We start from the raw sequence: 22,100 nt of genomic DNA, 5'->3' as shown, positions 1-22,100 counted from the left end.
AAGTGGATAGAAGAAAAGAGGAAACACACCCATTTTAAGGTTACTCTTAAACGCCTGTCAAGAATTTGATCACAAATGAAAGGACTGTGCAGGATGGTAACATAATCATGAGGGCAGTGTATAGCAATTAAAGGGTGGCCCCACACCAAGCAAACAAATCCCATAGGCTGTGTCTACAGAGCCATGCTAGTGAATAAACACCGCTTGCCACACGTGCACATTAGTCATCAAAAGTCTCCATAGAGAGAGGAGTTGTCGTGACAGCTAGTATTTTTAATTTTAAGTGCCTTTTCCTGACTCCTGTCTTGGCTCTTCCTGTAGATGATGCGCACGAAATTGCAACTTGCGTGAAGTGTAACGTAGCAATATGCGGTCTCTTTATAGATAGTGGTGTCCCGAGTCTCTTTGTGCGTACCGCCAAGTAATGAGTCAGAGGGCAGCAACAACAATGGCAGACTACTGTACTATATTCTTAACACTGGAAATGGATGGTTTCCTGACATCTGTGGTGTTTAATTGCAGTGGCACTGCTGACAAGAAGTTGGAATTCCCTCAGGAAATTGCATGCGAATGCAGGAAATGTCACTGTCCACAGTGGTGGGTTGTTTGGTTTGTTTGCTGCATTTGTCGGAAAGTTCGGACTCCGCCAACAGTCACTTTAGGAAAGGGATGCTACAAAACAAATTTGTTGCCAGTGCATTATTCATGCTGTTGCAGGAAGAGTCTTTTTGCTCGAGGACCCCCATACATTAGTGACTGCTGCAGTTGAGCGTTTACATTAATGCTATTTAGCATTATAAGGATTTCTTTTTCTGGACAAAATATATGGACAAGGAAGAAACAATATGCTACTATTAGCAAAATATCTTAAGACTAGGGCTGGACAGTTATGGAAAAAATAGCAATCATGATTAGGAAAATTATTATTAATTGATTTCAAAACCTAGTATTTATTCAACTAAGCAAAAGTATCATCGTAGCCACATGCCCATTCATCCCTGCCTGTTGAATACTTTATTCTTGAACACTCTGTTTTTCTTTGTACAAAATGTGCAAAATGACCTTGTAAATATGTGAAATTGAAAGCCTCTTGCATTTGTATTCTTCATTTTCTTTCTTAAGCATTACCCATATCTCTTTATCATATTTATTTTATCGTATGTTACTTTCACAAGTCTAACCTGAAACCTCGGGAATTGTAATTTGTGCCATGTCACGTGGAAATGTATGTTGGTAAACCAAAAAGAAAAGAACTTGCATTCCTTGTATCCTTGAATTTGGAGGACAGGAACATTTCTTGAATCCTTGAAAACTCAACTTTAATAAAAACGTATAAAGGACGAGAACATAAATTAGTAAGAAAGTAACATAAGAATATACTAAAATAATAGCAATTGAAAAAAGTAAAATAAAACAAAAACAAATACCGCCTGTTCCTGCACATGTTGGCCTTTTTGGGGCAGTGTGGTGCCGTGCATGAATGGACTACACACTTAAAACGAGAACAGAAGAAAGTTGTGATTGAACTCCAAACCGTATTTAATTCGGCTTTCATATTCGCTATTTGAAGCAAATCCGTTAGCGTTTCAATCGGATATTACATTGACTTTAGCATTAGCCGCTAAATACACAATGTGTGTAATTATTTTTGTCATGTGTTTAGTTTTACAGTAAACACCATCCGGGGTGTCATTAAATAGTTTATTTTCGTATTCGCTATTTAAAGCAAATCCGTTAGCATTACAATGGGATATTACATTGACTTTAGCATTAGCGGCTAAATACACAATGTGTGTAATTATTTTTGTCAGGTGTTTAGTTTTACAGTAAACTCCAACCAGGGTGTCATTAAATAGTTTACTTGCATATTCGTTATTTGAAGTAGGGATAGACCGATTATCGTCCGGGCCGATTATCAGTGCCGATATTTAGCATTTTCAGAAATATCCGCATCGTCCATTTTTACAAATCTAAAGGCCGATAAAGCTGTTATATCTCTGAGCGCCAAATGTTTGAATGTTTCTTTAGGGTTTGTAAAATGTTGCAAAAGGTTGCAAAGATGGTCACAGACCATTTTTACTCATCACAAACCGTTTTTCTGGTCACAAAGAACATTTTTATATGTTCTGACAAATTTTCACTGTTTGTGAACATCTTTTGAAACATTTGACGAAGTCTGATGAGAACCCAAAATCTGCTATGTTCGCAAGCACAGAGGTTTAAAGAAATTTAAAACTGGGTTAATTTCATGGGAACTTTAAAATTTCACTTAACTTTATAAGAGATGCTGCTTTTTGCTTTTGTTAAATTTTAAGCAAAAATAAGTGAAAGTTTAACATTTCAGTTTTGTATTTACTTTTTTGTTGGAATTTTAAAACAAAGCTGTCTATTTGCTGTATTTTTAATTAAAAGAATATGTTGAAAGTTAGCGTTTCAATAGGATATTACATTGACTTTAGCATTAGCGGCTATATACACATATGTGTATAATTTGTTTTGCCATATGTTTAGTTTTACAGTAAACTCTAACCGGGTTGTCATGAAATAGGTTAAAGCACAAATAATAGTTATCAGTTTAATGTTGAAAAATGAAACTCAGAAGTTTCTCGGTAAATGATCTGCTTTACCATTTTTTCAGTAACTTAGATCAATTGGGCTATTTTATAAATCATAAATTGATCAGAGCAGACAGACAGCAGACAACAACAAACTACAAGCGGCATCAACAAACAGTCCCAAAGAACAGCACACCCACAAGCACATGCAAATTCAAAGCTCCTCAGTAGCCTCTTTGTGTGGTGCGGCCTAAAAGTCTGGGTGGATTTTTACTCGTGTGTGTGTGGCGTCTGGGTGCAGGGCATCAATCGCCGGTGAGGTGCGACCTCGGCCTCACACCTCGCGTGTGTGTTTGGAGACTTGAGATGTGTTTGCATGCGCGCCTGCCGTCCCGTGTGCTGGTCACTGTAATGAATACAAAGCCAACATTTATGCAAGAGGCTCTTCATTATATATAGTGTAATTCAAGCAACCTTCATATCCACCTCGGACTAAATCAATAGCAGTGTTAATATGATCCTCCGGACTCATTACTGCAGGAAGAATTCAATTGGTTAGCTGACGCCTGGGATTTTAAACTGTGAAGATGGAGTGAGCACTTGCTGAAGTAACTCTTACATACTGTTTCACATTCAATGATTTTGTGGCATTTCTTGCACAGTATGAATTAGCACTACCAATCATGTTTCCATCATATTGCATTTTGCATTGCGCTCAGAGGTTTGCTTGGAGCTAAACATCCTGGACCGTGTAACACTTTTGCTTTCCTCTAAAAGTAACTGCACTAAAGGGAGATGAACACCCTCTGCAATTAAGTTTGAGCTAGCTAAACATCTAAGTCATGAGGAGCTTGCTGGGTTATTAGTCTGGGATACATTAACTGCTAATGTTTGCATGGAGCTGGTGCTGAACATTTGTGTGTTGCATGTGATGCTGCTTTGTATCATTTCATGTCTGTGAGCGTAGCCAAAATGACTTCTGTGCTTGCAGCAGGAATACTTATTGTGAGCTATGATGCCCCTGATACATTTAAAAGGAGAACATCACGTACAGCATCCTCCACATTCGTATGCCCTTTGCTGCTGTTGAGTGATCCATCACAGTGTCCTGGGGTTCTTCCTGTGTGCGTGTCTTCTGTATTTGTCAGGTTGTGAAACAAAGTCAGAGCAGAGCTGTGGTGGGAGGCGAGCAGGGAGAGGCTGGAGGCTTGTACTAATATGCCCTGGAGATGATTTGAGGCTTGAGACTGGCTAAAAGTGTAAAAAGCTCCCTGTGTTCTCCTTCAGCGCCAGTCGTGGCTGAAGACAAAATGGGATCCACTACAGATTAGTTGAGGCGGATGTACGATGAAAGCTCCAGTAGTTCACTCTGTAAGAACCCTGTACTCATATAAAGTCACCGATACCAAGTACCGATTGATACATAAAATTTACCCCCACAATGACAGATCATTTTAAAGAAAAATCTACAGTATATATCCCAATATAGCATTTTTAGTTAAAACTGCTTGAAAGTAATGGCAATTTTCTAACTTCTAATTTGTAGTTCTTAAATGTAAAATAGCCAACGTTGCAAGTACTGATACCTAGTATCGGTACTCGCCCATCCCTCTCCTTTCATTTCCATCTACATATAATGCAAATGTACATTGTCAGTCTGTTCACATACAGTATCTGTCCTTTCACATCACAATATAACAGCTATGTTTTCATTCGCATAGAAGGCATTATGTAAAAAATACAGTCACACACAGTACACACATAACCTCTAATTTGTCCGTACCCGTATGCAAATAATATAGCCAACTTCTGTGGGCCCATTCAAATATACACATAACTTGAAAATCTGTGTGTCCATTCCTCTAAACGCTACAACCTGTCTGTCTGTTCTTTCACCTATACCAGTCTCTAAAAATGTTTTGTAGAAATGTATATTTTTGTACGTATTTATTCATATTTTATTGATAAAATATTATTTGAATTAATTAATGAGTAAATCAAAAAAATTGTTAAATATTCAAACAATGTCAGAGTCCAAATTAATATTTTGCCAAAAAGAGATGAAAGATAAATACCTAAAAAGTTCCAAAAAGTGACCATAAAAATGTCCAAAAAGGAAGGCAAAAAGCAAAAAAATACCATAGAATGTCCCTGAAAATGCCAAAAATGCCAGAGAATAAAATAAAATAAAATAAAGGCAGGAAGAAAACATTCAAAAAGTAACTATTTGTCCAAAAGAAAAAGAAGAAATCCCGAAAATTACCATAAAATGTCCACAAAATTGCTAAAAATGTCAGAAAATTGTTTGCAAAAAAGGCAGAAAAAATGTCCACAAAAAAGAAGAAGAGAGGCAGAAAATTACCATTATGTCCATAAAATTGCCAAAAAAGCCAGAAATTTGACAGGAAGGCAGAAAAGTCAAGAAATGTATGAACAATTACTCCAACAACAAGGTAGAAGAAAATGAATCTCGACATGTTGGATGCCGCTCTCGTATTTGTGTGTCATGGCGCAGCTCTTGTTAGGGCCCTCAGTACATTACACTAACACTAACACACTGTTTCCTTCATCACAATCTTCAAATGTTTTGCGGCTTCATTTTTGGTTATTTATTTGGCCTAGAATAGCTCTTTTGACAGGAAAGTTTGCTGACCCCTGACCTAAACAATGACCTAATAAAATGCTAGAAATAAATAAATAAATACATAAATAATGTCTCTTTACTTTCATATAAGGTCTGCCCATATAACCAGGGCTGCATTGGCACACAAAAATAAATAAAAATCAGTCCTGACGTTTTGACTACGCCGGCACACCAATACCCACGTGCATGTGTACACATGCATGCACGTTTAAGTGCACGCGCACACCTATGTCCTTTTGCATATAAACACTGCAAATGTCAGTGGTGAATAAAAAAAGGTCTGAAGACTGAGGTGGCAACCACTTAAGTGCCACCTTTGTGTCAACTGAGAAATTTCACTTCACTCTTCACGCTTAGCCTTGCCTCTGCATGCGGAGTGTGAGTGTGAGTACCTTACTGGCATTCTGCCACATCCATGTTAACGGCGGCATCTAACACCACACAAAACAGATCCCTCCACCTCATGCCATAACTCTCGAATCGCCGACACTTGAAAAACTCAAAGGAGTCGCCTTCACTGCCTCGCTCCCTTCCCTTCCCTGTGCAGCAGCTGTCTTTATGCTATGGAAAAAGAATTTAAAGAGTGTCAAAGGAACCCAGCCAATCGTGACGCTTGAGATGAAAGGGAAAAGGAAGAGAGGCGACATGCTGTCACTTACTTTCCCTTGAGCGGATGACAGGTGCTTAAACATTTCTCTGTGGGTAATGAAAAACCACATCGCTACACCTGCTGTGACTTTTGCTCTGGACTTTAATTCCGTCGCCCCAAGGTCAAGACGCTTGTTGATTCACACCAAAGGCAGGGTAAAGTTTGCATTCAAGGAGAAAATCAAATCAACACAGCAAACACTCAGCATGACGTTTGGGAAGCAGAAGCGAAGACGCTTTAGCCTTGCACTAAATTGATTTCATACCTCATAGAGAAGGAAACTTCATTTTTTTATTTTTTTAAAATTTGTTTTATCTTTTCAGTTCCACCATAGTTTATTGCCTTTCTGCAACAGACACACAAAGTTTTTGCTAATTGGAAAAGTTGCCGTAACACACCTACAGTTGTTTCAGAGACTAAAGAATTTTGTGTTCTTGCTTTACAAAGCACTGTTTTTTCCCCCCACTGACTGGACTTCAGATGAACAGCCAGTTTCCCTTGCACTGAAATAATGAGAACGCTCCACAAGTTCAGCGACACAATGCATTAGCAAAAGCCGCCTCCTGATTACTCTGCGCATCCTCTTCAAGTTCTATTTCTTGCCCTGCCATAAGGCTGCATGAAATAAAGAATCCTCTCCAGGAGGCTCATTCTAGTATTCCACACCGCTTAAATCAATCTTTGTAATGGCATCACATAAATGATTAAAAAGCAATGATGTGGACGGTCTAGACTGCTCATCAGTTTGCACCTGCAAAGAAAGAGATCATGAACAATTGAGCAACAATTGTGCAGACCGCTTTGTTGTTCTAAGGCTTGATGATGCAAGAATTGGTTGAATGTCATAATGAGGGATTAGTTGCAAATGGAAACCTACTTATCGGATTGTTCAGCTTTACAGACAAAAGGACACCCACTGCAAATAAGGTGACCAGATTTCCAAAACTAAAAACCGTGACACTAGATTTGCTTTGAAAATCAAATATAATGTAAGTTCTCACCATTTTGTAACAAATTTAATCGCTCGTCAATCTGGTGACCGGTGGTTTTGTCATTACTGAAAGTGGAAGTCAACCTTAAACATTTCTTGACAATAATATGTTATATGTGACCTCACTAGTCTAAAAATGACATTCTGATTAATATTACATTTGTGGAATAAGAGTTATGAAGCAAAATCCAGCCATAACAACCAATCACAGCTCAGCTTCATAAAACAGGTGAGCTGTCATTGGTCGTTGCCTGAGCCCTGAGCAACATTGATGTCATCTTCAGTCGACAGCAAGTGGCAAAATGGCCGCCCCTGAGATGGATAAAAACAGCTGGGTTTTGCTGCTTAGCTCATATTCCACTAACGCAATATTAATCAGAATACCATATTTAGACCAGTAAGGCTGCATAGAACATATTATTGTCCCCTTTGGGCTAATGCTAAATGCTGTCTTGGTTGACAGTTCAACAGTGCTAAAAAAGTAAATGAACTCACCATTATCCAAACTTTTTTGCTCGGTCTCGATGATGTCACGCCACCAGAAATGACCAGCTTGCATTTGGTCTGACTATGATTAAAAATGTATTAATTGCTACGACACCAAATTAATTAATTGCTACGACATACACTTGGCCCAAACAATTGGCTTGCTTACTGGACTTTAAAAAAAAAAAAAAAACGGAATTGGGGAAATCTGCCAGAACCGCTAAATAAGACATCTGGTCATCTTATCTGCAAGAAATGTAGCATGAATCTTCTTTTACGAAGATAATTTTGCTTTTATTTGATTGAAAATCGACACCTCTTAAAATAATTGCCTACGTCATTTTTCCAGATTTTTCAGAAACACAAAAAGTTGAACCATTTGCAAAAAAAGGACGTAGGCAATTATTTTAAGAGGGTGACGGAATACTAGATATATTGTAGTACTCATAGTAATCATAGCCATTGCACATTAGCATTCCAAGGAGTGTTTGTACCTTATTTAAAAAAAGAATAAACCCGCCATTCCCCACAAAGTACCCCCACAATGATGAACGATTCAATTAAAGCCTCTCAAACCAAATATTAATGTTGTTTAAAAAATGTTTTACCTATAAGGAAATGGACTAAATGAAAAAACAAAACACATAAATGATAAGCCCTCATCAGATAGGACAAAGTATGTCATAGATAAGACAGGCACGTGCACTATAACTTCTTGGAAGACTCACACACATGTGGTGCGTGACGTAATGCAAACAGTGTGTCATTTATAAGTGTCAGGGATCAGTGAAGTCTGTTTCGCAGCAGAATCTGGCCACTCTTTCTCTCTTCTTTGCACCTCCTTTAAGGATTTATTTTTGCTGCTGTTTTATCTCCCAAACGGAATCCAAGGTGATAGCCGGGATTATACATCGCTAGACTGGAGGAAGCTTTTCAGCAGTCTGATCTGATTAAATGTGAAAGTAACCCTTTTTCTAACCCAAATACGTCGTCTTCTTTTTGGTCTTCAGGTGTGTCTCTCCGATGCTCTTGGCCCCCGAGGCCTGAGGAGAAGTGAGCCTAGCCCAGGCCCCCATGGGACGCCCTGTTAGCCAGCATGCACTGCTGCTGCTGCAGTGCATGCTGCTGCTGCTGCGGCTTGGAGGCGTGGCCATGAGGAGAGGGCCGGTGCTGCTCCCCGAGTCGCCGTGTCACAAGACAGAGCACCCCATCATACCCCACTCGGGTAAGAAAACACTTTCCAAAGTAGGGAGGGCGATATGGGGACATACTTGTGGAATCGTCAAAGACCAACAAATCTTCAAGTCAAACATTTTCTTTACAATAATATTTTCTATTTGATATTGGATATATTTTGTGGAATATGAGGCAAAATCCAGCTGTTTTTATCCATGTCAGGGAGTGGCCACTTTGCTCAACTAACGACCAATCACGGCTCAACTTGGGAACATCACAGGAACGAACTCAGTGAGCCGTGATTGGTTGTTACTTGGGACCTGAGCAACTGTGATGCCATTTTCAGTCAACAGCAAGTGGCAAAATGGCCTCCCCGTGAGAAGAATAACAATGGATTGTGCTGCTTAATTCCTATTCTACCAACGCAATTTTAATCATAATGCTGGATTAAGACTAATGGGGGCACATAGGGCATCAAAACATCATTTTATTCGTCTAGTTTTAGTAAACAAAAACTGTCAACATTTTAGTCTAGTTTTCGTCAGGACAATCATTTTGGCCCTGTATATATTTTTTTGTCAGCAGATAATTCTGAACATTTCAGATCTAAAACTATTTAATTGAACATTTTCTCTCATCTTTTAGATGAAAAACAACTTCACACTCAATTACAGTATATCAACATCGTGGCTACTATTGCTCCATGCTACAAGCTAGTAAATTAGCCAGCATTATTTAGCGGTCGGATTAACATTATTGTTGCATTATAGCCATTGGATTAATGTTAGATTATAACTATAATTTACTTCTTTTTTTCTTTTTTTTACCTTTCACCGTGAATCCACCATCTGTCTGTCCCATGTGTTTGTGCATGTTGCATTCGTTAGCTGCAGGTTTGAAAGTGAGTGTGTCACTGTGTGTCACATGACAGTGTCACAGTGACAGATTAGCAGAGACAAATGCATATCATGTTTGTCTCATTTTTGCTCATGAACTAAAATGTCCATAGATTGTAGTCCAGTTTTTATTAAGTGAAGTACATCTTCATCTTGTCTTCATTAGTCAATGAAAATGCGTACTGATTTAGTCCCAGTTATAGTTTTTTAATGAGGGTTTTAGTCCAGTCTAGTCTAGTTTTAGTCCTGTGAAAATGCGTGTTAACACTAGTTAATAACTATACTAGTAATGATTTGATGTTTGCAATCTATAGTTGGATTAAGTTAAAGTTACCTCCCATGATAATTGTTAAAATAGATGATAGGAAAAAAGTATGCAAGTTGTATTGTCATTATTATATTTTTTATATTATCTAATGTGTATGAGTTGTTAAATATTGCCGCCTGAATAATTACATATTCCTTCTGGATCTACTTGTGTTCTATTTAATGAAAAGTGTAGTCTTTTATGAACTCTGATTGAAATTTTAATGGGTGAGACATTTATTCTCACATTTTGACAAATGGGTTTCTTATTTGAAAAAAAAATCTCTATAATTGTGTGATATAAGTCACAAACGTAATTATCTGTGCCTTTGAACGAATGCCATTTGATATTCACAGTTCACGAAACAAAAGTTATGTGGGACATATCAAGGACGGGTGTTCAGTTGTTTTTGTGTGATATGGGGAACAATCTGTGTGTGTGTACAATAAGTGAGTGTGTGTGTGTGGGGGGGGGGGGGGCTGAGAGAAATAACTCTTGTTGCAAACTCTTGTTATTTATATACAATTAATTTTCATTGCTGGTTCATCAATTCCTCATTCTGAAAAAAATAAACGGCAAAATATTAACCTAAGATTGAAATTTTATTGTACATCGTTATTCATATTAGTTTTTTTAATTTTTTTATAGATAAGTTCAAGATCATTTGAGCTAGATTCGGTTATGTTATAATTAGAAGAAATATTTTGGAACATCTTGTGTTTTGAACACACAAACACACTCTGCAATTATACAATGTTTTTAATACACTACAATATTGTTGCGAATGTTTGTCTCCAAGCAGCTAATTGCGAATGTCTGGCTTCTTTGGTTAATTTATTCCCTTTTGAATCCTCCTTCCATATCTCCTATTACACAGGAGATGCATTTTTGCTTCTCTGTTTATTACTTGGCTGTGCAACTTTTGCAACGCGTATATTCTGCATCCAATTTCACTGTCCTTTACCCTTCATCTTTCATTACTACCAACAACTAAACTTGAGCATATCCATTACAATCAATGCAGCGCTGTCTGCAGAGCACGGAATAGCATTGAGCTGTTTTCGGTCCCGTAAGCTTCCCAAGTCAGATAATCACATTGCATTTAGTCCTGGGAGAAATTGACTGGAAGGCTAAGTTAATGTGTGCAGACATCTGCGTGCATGCAAGGATGCTTCTTTCTTGAGTTGCTGCCCAGCATAAAGGACAATTAATCAGCTATGGTCAATTATTGTATAGTGCCATGAATATTTGCATAACTTTGGTTTAAATTTATGATAAGTGATTGACTTTGCGGACATCATATCAGGCACCGGCCAACATTTTTTGTGACATTTTTTATTTTATTTTATTTTATTTTATTTTATTTTATTTTATTTTATTTTATTTTATTTTATTTTATTTTAATTTAATTTAATTTAATTTAATTTAATTTAATTTAATTTAATTTTATTTTATTTTATTTTATTTTATTTTATTTTATTTTATTTTATTTTATTTTATTTTATTTTATTTTATTTTATTTTATTTTATTTTATTTTATTTTATTTTATTTTATTTTATTTTATTTTATTTTATTTTATTTTATTTTATTTTATTTTATTTTATTTTATTTTACCCAAGTGGAGGAGTTAAGTCATGCTGTTCCATGAGTTTTAGCCAAGTTGTCTCTTACAAAGTGACTATACAACAGGGCCGGACTGGCCAGCTGGCATACAGGGCAGATGCCTGGTTGGCCATTATCTTTTGAGACCGATATGGTAGTTTTTAATCATTATTTTTCTCCATTTTACCCAAAGAGGCCGGTCCACAACTTTGAGACAAGCAGCCCAATGATCTATTTACAATATAGACAGCAAACTAAACCAGTCAACATCAGTGGCAGAACTACATGTCATGTCTGAAGACAAATTTGATAGGAATCTATAGGTAGAAATTAATGTTTGATTTTTGCAGTCAATGTAAATTGTATCCATAATTGTCGCAAATAAACAACATGGCTAACAAGTCATTGTTTATCATACTTACCACAGTCATGGTTTCACTAAATACATTTTCCTGACTCACTGATCTTGTGGATGAACTGAACTGACCATTATAGCAATTATTTTTAAAAAAGAAGGAAAAAATTGAATAGCGCCATTGCCAACTGTGGTTCTCATGTTAGCACCAATGTCATTTCCTGCACAGTGAAAATAATTTGCTCTGGTAATGATTTAGGATCCAAAAGTGAAGTCACTTGAAAAGGGCTCTGGCACTTCTCCCAACCTTGCTTGTCGTGTCACGAGTAGGAAAACTCAATGTAGGATGGCAAATATTATGTGATTTACCTGACTTGTGACAATTTGTTTCACTCATTCACTTTTAGGCAGATAAAAAGAAAAAGAAAAAAGATTTCATTGATATTAACGACCACTATTTGTCCAAGCAATTAAAAGGTCAATTTTCATATTAGGTCAATTTTTATTTCGTATACAGTTACTAAATATGTGGCAGAAGAAAAGTTTCAACCCATCTTCTTCAAACACGTATGCATACTAGCGACAATAAATCAGCAATCCAAGCTTCCATTTCACCTTTTTTTCTGCACCGCATATTTCTAAAATCAATCTTTCACTTTCAGATGAATGCTCCAATGTAGCTGTGCTTCGTAGAAACATTGTTCAGGATATTCTGTCTTGTATACAAGCGTTGCCGTGAACTGTTTTCTATCAGACTTGCAGAGGTGTTGACAAGTGAGTAAACTGTCAAGTCAATCAATGAGATAACTACTGTTTCTTCATCTTTTTCTTACAAGTAACTTTGCTATACAACTGTCCATTTATCTGCGGGAACGAATCCTCTGAGTTCCCACTGGGCGAAGTTTGAGACTGAAATCACTATGAATGGCATGTCCTGATGATGAAGGGAGCCTTTGAGGCTGTGTGCGCTTTTAAAAAGTGTCCGGTTACCTACAGATTTAGATGCCGCCCATCCTTCATATAGCTTTTATTTTAAGTCTGACCAGGTCACGTGTAAGATGTTGAATCGCATGGCATGTGGTTAACATGGTACGACCAGAAATGTAAGAAGAGAACTAAGCTATTGTGTCTAGGACCGATAAAATTGGGCCTTTAGAATGTAGTTGAAGTGGTTACAAGAGCAAGTGCCATTGTATACAAGTCTGGAGTACATCAATCTCGTATTTTGGGGATTCTAGTGGCTTCTGTTCTCCAATACGGTATAATGTATAATAATTAGCAATTTGAGTGAAACGGACTGTAGGATGTGGCTATCAAGGGACATTAACTCATTCACTGCCATTGACGACTAAATTCATGTGAACTATTTCTATTAGTTTAAAAAAATATATATTTAATTTTTTATGAAAACCTAGAATTGTTTTTGGTACATTTATAACAGATATAAAATTATCATGCAATTAATTACGATTAAACGGCCCTTATTTTTAACATATTTTTTTAATTAGGCCCGTACATTTTTTTATTGTAATTATCACATGACTTCACTAGTTAACTAACGATTAATCACAAATTTGATATCTGTTCTAAATTTACAGTATTTTTTTTCGAGGTTTTCATACTCTTGTTAGCAAAACTGGGAAATGTTTTAAACTAATAGAAATAGTTTAAATGAATTTTTGACGTCTTTAGCCGTCAATGGCAGTGAATGAGTTAAAGCACTCCAGAAATGTGCATTTTTGGCTCTACTTGAAACTTTTTAAGTGTTGAAATTCTACTATAGGTTGTTTAGATTTACAGGGACATTCAGTAATCCTTAGCGCCATCTAGTGGTCAAAGAATAGCATTAGAAGCACGCGGGAGCATGCACACTACGGTGGCTCAGAGAAGCCACATTTCGCAAACGAGCATCTCGGCAAGCGACTTTGAAGCGAAAAACCGATCGAGCTGGAATTAGCCGGAGCAGCTAACAAGAGCGGCTAGCGGGAGTTAGTCAGAGCCATAGGCTGGAGTGGCTAACAAAAGCGGCTAGCATGAGCAGCTAGAAAAAAAAGCTAAAAATAATAATAAAAAAGCTAGTAAAAGCTTGCAAGAGCAAAGCAGAAAGTGACAAGCGATGGGCCCGAATCACGGGAGCTAGTGACGACCACCTGCAGGCCCCAGCTGTGGAAGGTAAGCTGTGGAAAGTAAGCTGCGGTCGACCCATTGAGTCCGACACTCGATGCAAGCACCACCCAGGCTAATTACATTTGCAAAGTTGTCCTGGCATTCATTCGAAGCAGGAAGATGGCGGCAAAACATTGCAGCTCTCGTAAGGTGAGACGACAGCCATGTAATATAACTAGTGATTACTAGACCCAAGATAATATATATATAAAAACAATATGATTATGCGATACAGCATATTTTTTTGCATACTATTGGCATAAACAGTCAGTTTTTAAAATTAATAATTAGTTCACCACTAGAAAGCGCTAGGGATCACTGAATGTCCCTTTAAATAAATAGTCTTATTACATCGATGGACATGCATTTTTATTGAATTCTTATTTGCTTATTCCCAGCACTGTCAACATTTCGAGCATTAAAAGACAAGCACCTCATTTGTGTCCCATGAAGACGCCAATTAATCTTTGCCTTCACTGAGTTGTGTCACGGCCTGATGATAGCGTTTGCGCAGTTCAAACACAACTCACGATTCCAAGTTGTAAAGCATACAAAGGTTTTTTCAGACCAAATTATAGCCTTTGAAAGAAAGGCCCTGAGTCACAACAAAATATGCAGACACCCATATGGGCACGGGTGATGAGAAACCTCTCATTAAACCTATTATATGTCTCTTGAAATGACTGGTACACTGAAATGTAATCCTCGTTTTTTTAAGACTGCGCTACCAGGGTGACAAGGCTGCCTGTTAAGACTATACTGAATATTCCACTGTGCAACGCTAAAGCACAACAAGGCGGATCCCTCTGTATGGGGTCGTGATGGTTGATGGTGCCAGCACATAGTGATTATAAGGATCTATCTGATAGTTTGGGTTCAGTCGGTTTTGTGACTCCAGATAAGAAGATTAAGGCCAGTACATGCAGCCAGTTCCCGTTAAATCCATTTGCATTTGCCGTATTTGAAAATGAGCTGGCACCAATTTGCTCATAGGTACAAATCCATCTGCTACACAGCAAATACTCACCATGGTGGAACTTACAATTCCGAATTAAACCAAGATTTATATGAGGACTAAAGTTTCACCCAAAAATAATCCTGCGTGACATTATGTGAGTTGTCATCTATTGTCGTGGGAGTTCATTGTGCTTCAAAGGCTTATCTCTTAGTGGGGGCAATTTGTGTTTGTTTTCTTTTTGGCAAAACGTATCCAAACGAAGTATCAGTCTCAGCAAGGGAAGATAAGAAAAACATGAACGTGAAGAGAAGAAGAACCTACACTGGGAGTTACATGATGTAACTGAACTCCTATTCATAGCAATAAGGCATAAACGCCCCAAGTCAAAATAGAACATTTTCTGCATTACAAAGGGAAGTTCTGTTTAGGGCTGGGTTTCGATTCTAATTTCCTCAATCCAATTGATTTTAATTCACAAGAGTTCAGTTTGATTTGATTTTGAGTATTTTTGATTCACTTCACTTTAATCCGATATTAATTAATTATAGAACAAGTCTTCTTAAATATCAAGGACATGATAAAAACTCCACAAACATTAAATTCCGAATTCAATTTTGTGTAGAAGTAGCTGGTTAAATGATTAACTTTCTCATTAACTAATTTGCTCCCAAAAACGTATAAATATGTTCTATTTTAAATATTGCTATGCTCCCAAAGACATATTCATGTGTTTAAAAAAAATAAAATAAAAATATAAAAGTATCAAACAATTAAGGGTGTCAAAATTGAAGCGTTAACTCTGGAGATTAATTTTAATTAATTAAGCTTTTTAAAAATTAACTCAGTTAACGCAGTGTGCTGCCAAACTTGGAGGAGTCATTGGCGGGAAGATGAATAAATATGAACGATAGATAGTTTTACTTTTCGATTTACTTGATGCGTGTTGAAGTAATTTGCACACTTTGCAGAGCCAAATTCAAATAGCACATTATTTGTACCCCTTTGGCTTATCTTCTCCTGCATGGGGTCTCGCAAAGCAATGCTGCTGGAGTGTGGCACTTGTGAGCAGAACTAAACATGTAAGCAAGAAGTTCTGAGAATTGTTTCTGTGAGAAAAAAGATGTCCTGTAAAGCTGAGTCCATTTCGATCGTTTTGTTAACACTACAGTTGTATTTTACACAAGTATTCTATTCAAGGATTAAAAAAAAAAGCTATTAGAACAGTCTTTGATGATAAATATACTTTCTATTTGATGATTTAATATTAGTTCCAACATTTTGCTCAAGTAAATATCTGTTACAAGCTTTGAAGAAAAAAGTAGAAGCAGAAGTAGAAAAATGTGATTAACTCATCCACTGCCATTGACGATTATAGACGTCAAAAAATCATTTTAACTATTTATATTAGTTTAACATTTTTTTATACTTTTGGTAACAAGAGTTTGAAAACCTAGATGTTTTTTATTGTACATTTAGAACAGATATAAAGTTTGTGATTAATCGTGAGTTAACAATTGAAGTCATGCGATTAATTACGAGTAAAAAAAAATATCGCCTGACGCCCCTAATTTTTAATAATCATCTTGTCAGACGATTACATTTTTTAAATTGTAATTAATCGCATGACTTCACTAGTTAACTCATGATTAATCACACATCTTATATCTGTTCTAAATTTACATTTTCATACTCTTGATAACAAAAGCGGAAAAAAATATTAAACTAATAGAAATAGTTCAAATTAATTTTGGATGTTTATAGCCGTCAATGGCAGTGAATGAGTTAATCGCGATTAATCATGGAAAAATTGTGATTAATTTGTTTTAAAACATGAAATAGTTTGACAGCACTAAAAACAATAAAATAAAAATATAACAAAGCATAGTAGTAGTGTGCCTCGTATGACGTGAAAACATTCTTGCGCTATTGTGCTATTTCATTGCACACAAAACGTAACCTCAAAATTGTCACTAGTTATAAGAGAAACACGTCAATAATATAAAACAGAACACACAGAGGGAAATCTGGATGTGCCTTCTTGTGCCAAAAACAATAAATTCCATGCACCATTTGTAACCTCAAAATGATTTATATTATATCTGGACCGCCGTAAACCGAGGCCCACCAGTAGAAGGTTTATAGTGTTTCATTTCTTTTTACATTTCTGCGACTATCAAGGATGTCTTCTTATACTTGTTTACATGTTATGTTTTTATTTATTCACTCCAAGACATTTTTACTGAAGGAACCCCCTTTGCTCACGGCTGTTTACACGATTTTGACTGATATTGCAAGGCCCACAGGATATTGAGTTATATTGCTGTAAAAACATATCATTACCAAAAAACAACAACATTAAAGTCTCTTCTTTTATCAAGAAAAATAGTATATTTCTATCTGTTTCCGTTTTGCAGCAATTTGCATTAGAATATATCATTATTCACAAATCTGTTTAAAACAGTGGGGGAAAGTGCTTGTTGCAACATGGCCCTGGTTGATCTTGTATACTCTGCTGCCACCTGCTGGCCCTTTTTGCAATAACTACCATTGCTTCAAGCGACCTCTCCATGTCAGAGGCTGCATCAAAGCCTTCTGTATGCTCAAGCACAAAAAAACAACAACAACATATAAATACGTCTTTGGGAGCACAATAATATTTAAAATAGAACATAGTAATACGTTTTTGGGAGCAAATGAGTTAACTCTGAAAGAAGTGGATAAAAAACATCATGGTTTGTCTGAATCTGTTGAAGGGAGTTGCTCTCTCTCTCTCTCTCTCTCTCTCTCTCTCTCTCTCTCTCTCTCTCTCTCTCTCTCTCTCTCTCTCTCTCTCTCTCTCTCGTTCCCTCAAGTGTTCTCTCTCTGAATTGTGGCCTGCATGTGGAAGGGTGTGCCTCGCATGGGTCGTAGCCCACTGGTGACCGTGGTTTTGTAAACTTGGCACAACACTTGGCTGACAGAACTGCTACTGTGGTGCAAAGATGATATGGGCTGAAGACTGTTCTCAGTTTTCCCCTTTTTTTATGGTGGTTTTTCAAATATAGGGTTCTGAAAAGAAAGTACACTGTACTGCTCCATCCGTAACATACGGACTGTTTATCCAAAAGGTGTACTTTCTCTCAAAATAGCTTTAGCTGAGGTTAAGCTTAAATGTACAGTATGTCCAGTCTTTTTTATTGTTCAAGGAAAGACTTGTACACTGGAAAAGTAGCCTATATGTGATATTGAATGTCTTATTGCAGCTGAAAGCCCCTAAGACCCACTATATTAATAAAGTGTTTTGTTTAACAAGGGTTCTTCAGTGTAGGTTTGAAGGGTTTTAAAGGTTGTAAAGTGTGTCGTAAACAAGGCCATGGTGTCTCTGAGGAGGAGAGTTTATAGTTTTACAGCCACAGACTGAAGTTCAGATTTCATCTTCTCTCCAACTGTGAGCAAAAACAAGAAAGCGTTGTTGTTGTCTCATATGTCAAAGTTGCTGTACATACCAATTGTTACACAGCTCACGTATGAGAAGGGAAAAATCAGCAATGTCTGTTTGTACTTCCTTTCTAATTTATGATATACTTTATTCGAGATGACCAACACATCTTACCATAAATATAACCGTATCTCCATCGACAATCATGAGTCTCCTCCCTCAAACCAGATGTCTATTCTAGTACAAACACTGACCTGTGAGAGGGGGCATTGCGCTACAGGGCATTCAGGCTGCCGATAAATACAAAGAAGAACAAGTAGGAGTAGAAACAGAAACAACAAGACACGAGGCCAAGGGTCTGCAACCGCGGCTCTGGAGCCATATGTGGCCCTTTAGGCCCTCTCCAGTGGCTCCCTGTGGATCTCTCAAAAGAAATAGTAGAATTAATAAACACATTTTTAATTTTTAGATAAAATATTCTTTAAATGAAATGATTTACGTTAAAAAATGACTACATAAAAAAAAATGTCAGTCCAAATTTGTAAGTCAGAAAGAGAGACAAAGTAGGTGAAAGTTTTAAAAATGACCTAAAAAACCCTCCAAAAGGTGACCATAAAATTTCCATTTAGAGGAAAAGCAGAAAATTACCATAAAATTGCCAAAATATCAGACAATTGAATAAAAAAAAAAGGCAGAAAAAGAACATGTTTAAAAGCAACTATAAAATGTCCAAAAACAAAAGAAGAAATCCTGAAAATGACCATAAAATTTCCCAAAAATTGCCAAAAAATTATTTAAGAAAAGGCAGGGAAGTAAATGTTCAAACATTACCATCAAATGTCCACAAAATTGCCCAAAAATGTCAAAAAAATGCCATAACATGCCCCCAAAAAATTGCCCAAAATGTCAGAAAGTTGACAGAAAGGCAGAAAATCAAAAAAATTATGAAAAACAAAGTCGTGAATAATAATAATAATCATCATCATCATAACAAAAAACAGAAGATGAAAGTTAGAAGAAAATGAATGTCTACGTATTGGATGCTGCTCTCATATTTTTCTGTTATGATGCAGCTCTATTAGCTCTTGGGCCCTCAGTACTTTAGATGAACACTAACACACTGTTTCCTTCATCACAATGTTCAAATGTTCTGCAGCTCCAGATTTTTTGTTATTTATTTGGCCTAAAATGGCTCTTTTGACAGGAAAGCTTGCTGACCCCTGCACGAGGCAAACTGTAGCTAATCTAGTGGCAAACTCTTCTTCTCCTTGTCATTCTTTTTTGTGGTGAATAACTTAGCAAAGATGTTATCAAAACGACCAGTTTGTGTCTGGCAACTTTCCGGGCTTAAGGTCGCGTCCCAATTGTCTATCGTTTGTTGTCATACTCGCAAGAGTCTGTGGCTTGGCTAAGCATTTGCGTTCATTTGAGGTTGAACCGCTTTTACATTTACGTTTGTTGGTGCTGACCATTTTCTGAGCAGATTAAGGCATAGATCGATAGCTCATGATAATCAGTCAGTATCATTGTTTAGAGACATACGATAGTTCTTGATTGCCTTTGATCAGAAGGGTGGAACGAAATGCTCCATTTCGCAACAAATACCCGTATGCCTATGCGAGGCTTTTGCCACTTATGTTCTCTTGCAGTCCTCTCGTCCTTCCCCATCACCTTAATACCCTTTGAATTTTAATATTTCATCAAACATTTGTCTGTGGCTTCGCATTGGTTTGTTTTGCATGATTTACTCAGTGCCCCGGGGCCAAAGCACAGTCACAGAAATTGGAGTGTCAGGACTTTTGCTTGTAAGATTGGCTTGTTTTTCTTGTTTCTTGTTGGAAATAATAGTAAGGAACCTCGTCATACTCAAGGTCTTAACTGCCCTCAGCGTTTCCATTTTGTCCAACTGAGCAGGTGTTTATTTTTCCAACTTCATGTCTGAACTGTTTCCTCCCGTGGACTTCACTGAATAGTTGCAATTCTTCTCCCGCCCATTACCACAGAGCTGTATTTAGAGTGAATTGACTCTTCATTTCTGAGAGAGCCGGCTGTCACACTCTATTTGAACCACTCCTGGAAAAAAAAACATCCATGCTTGAAAATTGCTTCCACATGTTGCCATTGTTGTCATCCTGGCTGCACCGGGCTGTAATGTTGAGCTCTGCCAGATCGGTGTAGCCTCTGATGCCGAGCGCAAATATTTATCCTTCCTGCCTTTTTGTCAGCCGCTCCGTGTCAGAGTCGGGGAATAACAAATGGGATGTGAGCGATGGGGTGTTCTATTTTGAGGAGGAGGGAGACAGAGGTTAAGGGGATAAGATGGGAAGCCATGCAAGAGGGAGGAAGGGATTTGCGTGTATGTGCATGTACTTTGGTTTCATGTTGGCAGTGAGCCCTGCCCGATTTTGGAATTCTCACCCCACTGATGGTGTGTCTGTTTCTGCCTGTGTGTGAGCGATTGTGCTTTCATCTCATCTGCATATATCCTACATCCATGCATTTATTGTATTACTGATATGACGAACCCATGTAACAGGCTAAGGGAATCTATAAACGATGGTTTTAATTAGTGCTGTCACTACAGAATATTTTTAAAATCTATTCGGGCCAATTATCGATGCTGATATTGGGCATTTTGACGAATATCGGTAACGGCCTCTTTTTAAAAAAAAATCTGACGGCTAAAAAATGGTAATTCTAAAACCTTTTTAATCTCAGGGTACTATTTATCTACATTTTCAGTTAGCTTTAAGAGATGTTGCTGACCCTGGAAACTTTCTGAATCTTTTATTTTTGTTCGACATTAAAACAAAGTAATGTGAAAGTTTAAAATGTCAGGTATTTTTAAATTTTGGGAAAAATATTTACTATAAAAAGCTATGGATTTACTTGTAAGTTTCCATTTAACTTTTAAAGACGTACTGATTACTTTGGGAGCTCCCTGAACATTTTGTTAGAAATTTAAAAAGATTGTCTAATTTCTATTTAAAAAAAAGTCAGAAAAACTGTTCGATAAACATGCTTTAAGACATTACAAAGTCTAGATTGGCATTTATATTTAAAAACATTTTTTAAAAATGGTTTTTTTCCCCCCCTTTTTACTGAAAATAAATATCGGCTCCAAATATTGGTTATCAGCCTTCTTGGCTACTCTAGTAATCTGCATCGGTATCGGCCCTTAAAAAAACCCATATTGGTCTATCTCTAGCTATTGATTATTCAATCGATTAATCGATTTTCGACTAATCGGATTAATCTTAATTGGACAATTTGAAATAAAAAAAATAGCTCCAAACAATTACTCGATTATTAGCTCATTTGCTCCCAAAAACGTATAAATACATTCTATTTTAAATATTGCCATGGTACCAAATTGTTTTTAATAAGTTTATTTATTTATTATTATTATTTTTTTGTGCTATAGCATACAGAAAGCTTTTATGCAGCCTCTGAACTGAAGAGAAATCTTAAAGCAATGGTAGTTACAAAAATGGCCAGCAGAATAATGACGAAACTTAAAATTATAAAATCTATGTTTTTTCCTGATGAAAGAAGAGATTCTAATCTTTCTTTTGGTAGTTTCCATGTTTTTATGGCAATAGAACACATTATTCTGTGGGTCTTACAAATTCAGAATAGAACAGCCGGGAGCGAGGGGGATTTCTTCAGTGAAAATGGCTGGGAGTAAATGAGTTAAGATAGCTGTCTATTAATTTGATAATCGATTACTTGTCGATTCATCGATTAATTTTGACAGCTCTAGTTTTAATATTCATTAGCTGGAGGGTTGTCCTCTTGTTTCCTTTGCTACTGAGTTAACGATAAGGTTGATTTGTTTGGCTCTGTGCAAGATCGTAAAAGTCTCCCCAGGGTGGCCTTACAAAAAGCTATTTCCA

The 22,100-nt window shown here is 36.9% G+C and overlaps 1 protein-coding gene across 3 annotated transcripts in view; it reads left to right on the top strand.

The window, feature by feature from the left end:
* sema5a (sema domain, seven thrombospondin repeats (type 1 and type 1-like), transmembrane domain (TM) and short cytoplasmic domain, (semaphorin) 5A) overlaps positions 1 to 22,100 on the top strand; it is a 146,504-nt gene that overhangs the window by 31,665 nt on the left and 92,739 nt on the right. For all 3 annotated transcript variants that reach the window (XR_015092160.1, XR_015092159.1, XM_086066381.1), the window contains exon 2: positions 8,336 to 8,550. Coding sequence is in view for 1 of the 3 variants with exons in the window: in XM_086066381.1 (XP_085922507.1) it covers positions 8,400 to 8,550 (151 nt within the window). In the remaining 2 variants the exon portion in view is untranslated. The remainder of the gene's footprint in view (positions 1 to 8,335; positions 8,551 to 22,100) is intronic.

This window comes from Leptonotus elevatus, chromosome 21 (genome assembly GCF_054856555.1).
Source record: "Leptonotus elevatus isolate MCC_2025b chromosome 21, RoL_Lele_1.0, whole genome shotgun sequence".
Classification (NCBI taxonomy): domain Eukaryota; kingdom Metazoa; phylum Chordata; class Actinopteri; order Syngnathiformes; family Syngnathidae; genus Leptonotus; species Leptonotus elevatus.
The sequence above is the reverse complement of the archived record's forward strand: the minus strand, read 5'-3'. Positions and strand labels throughout refer to the sequence as shown.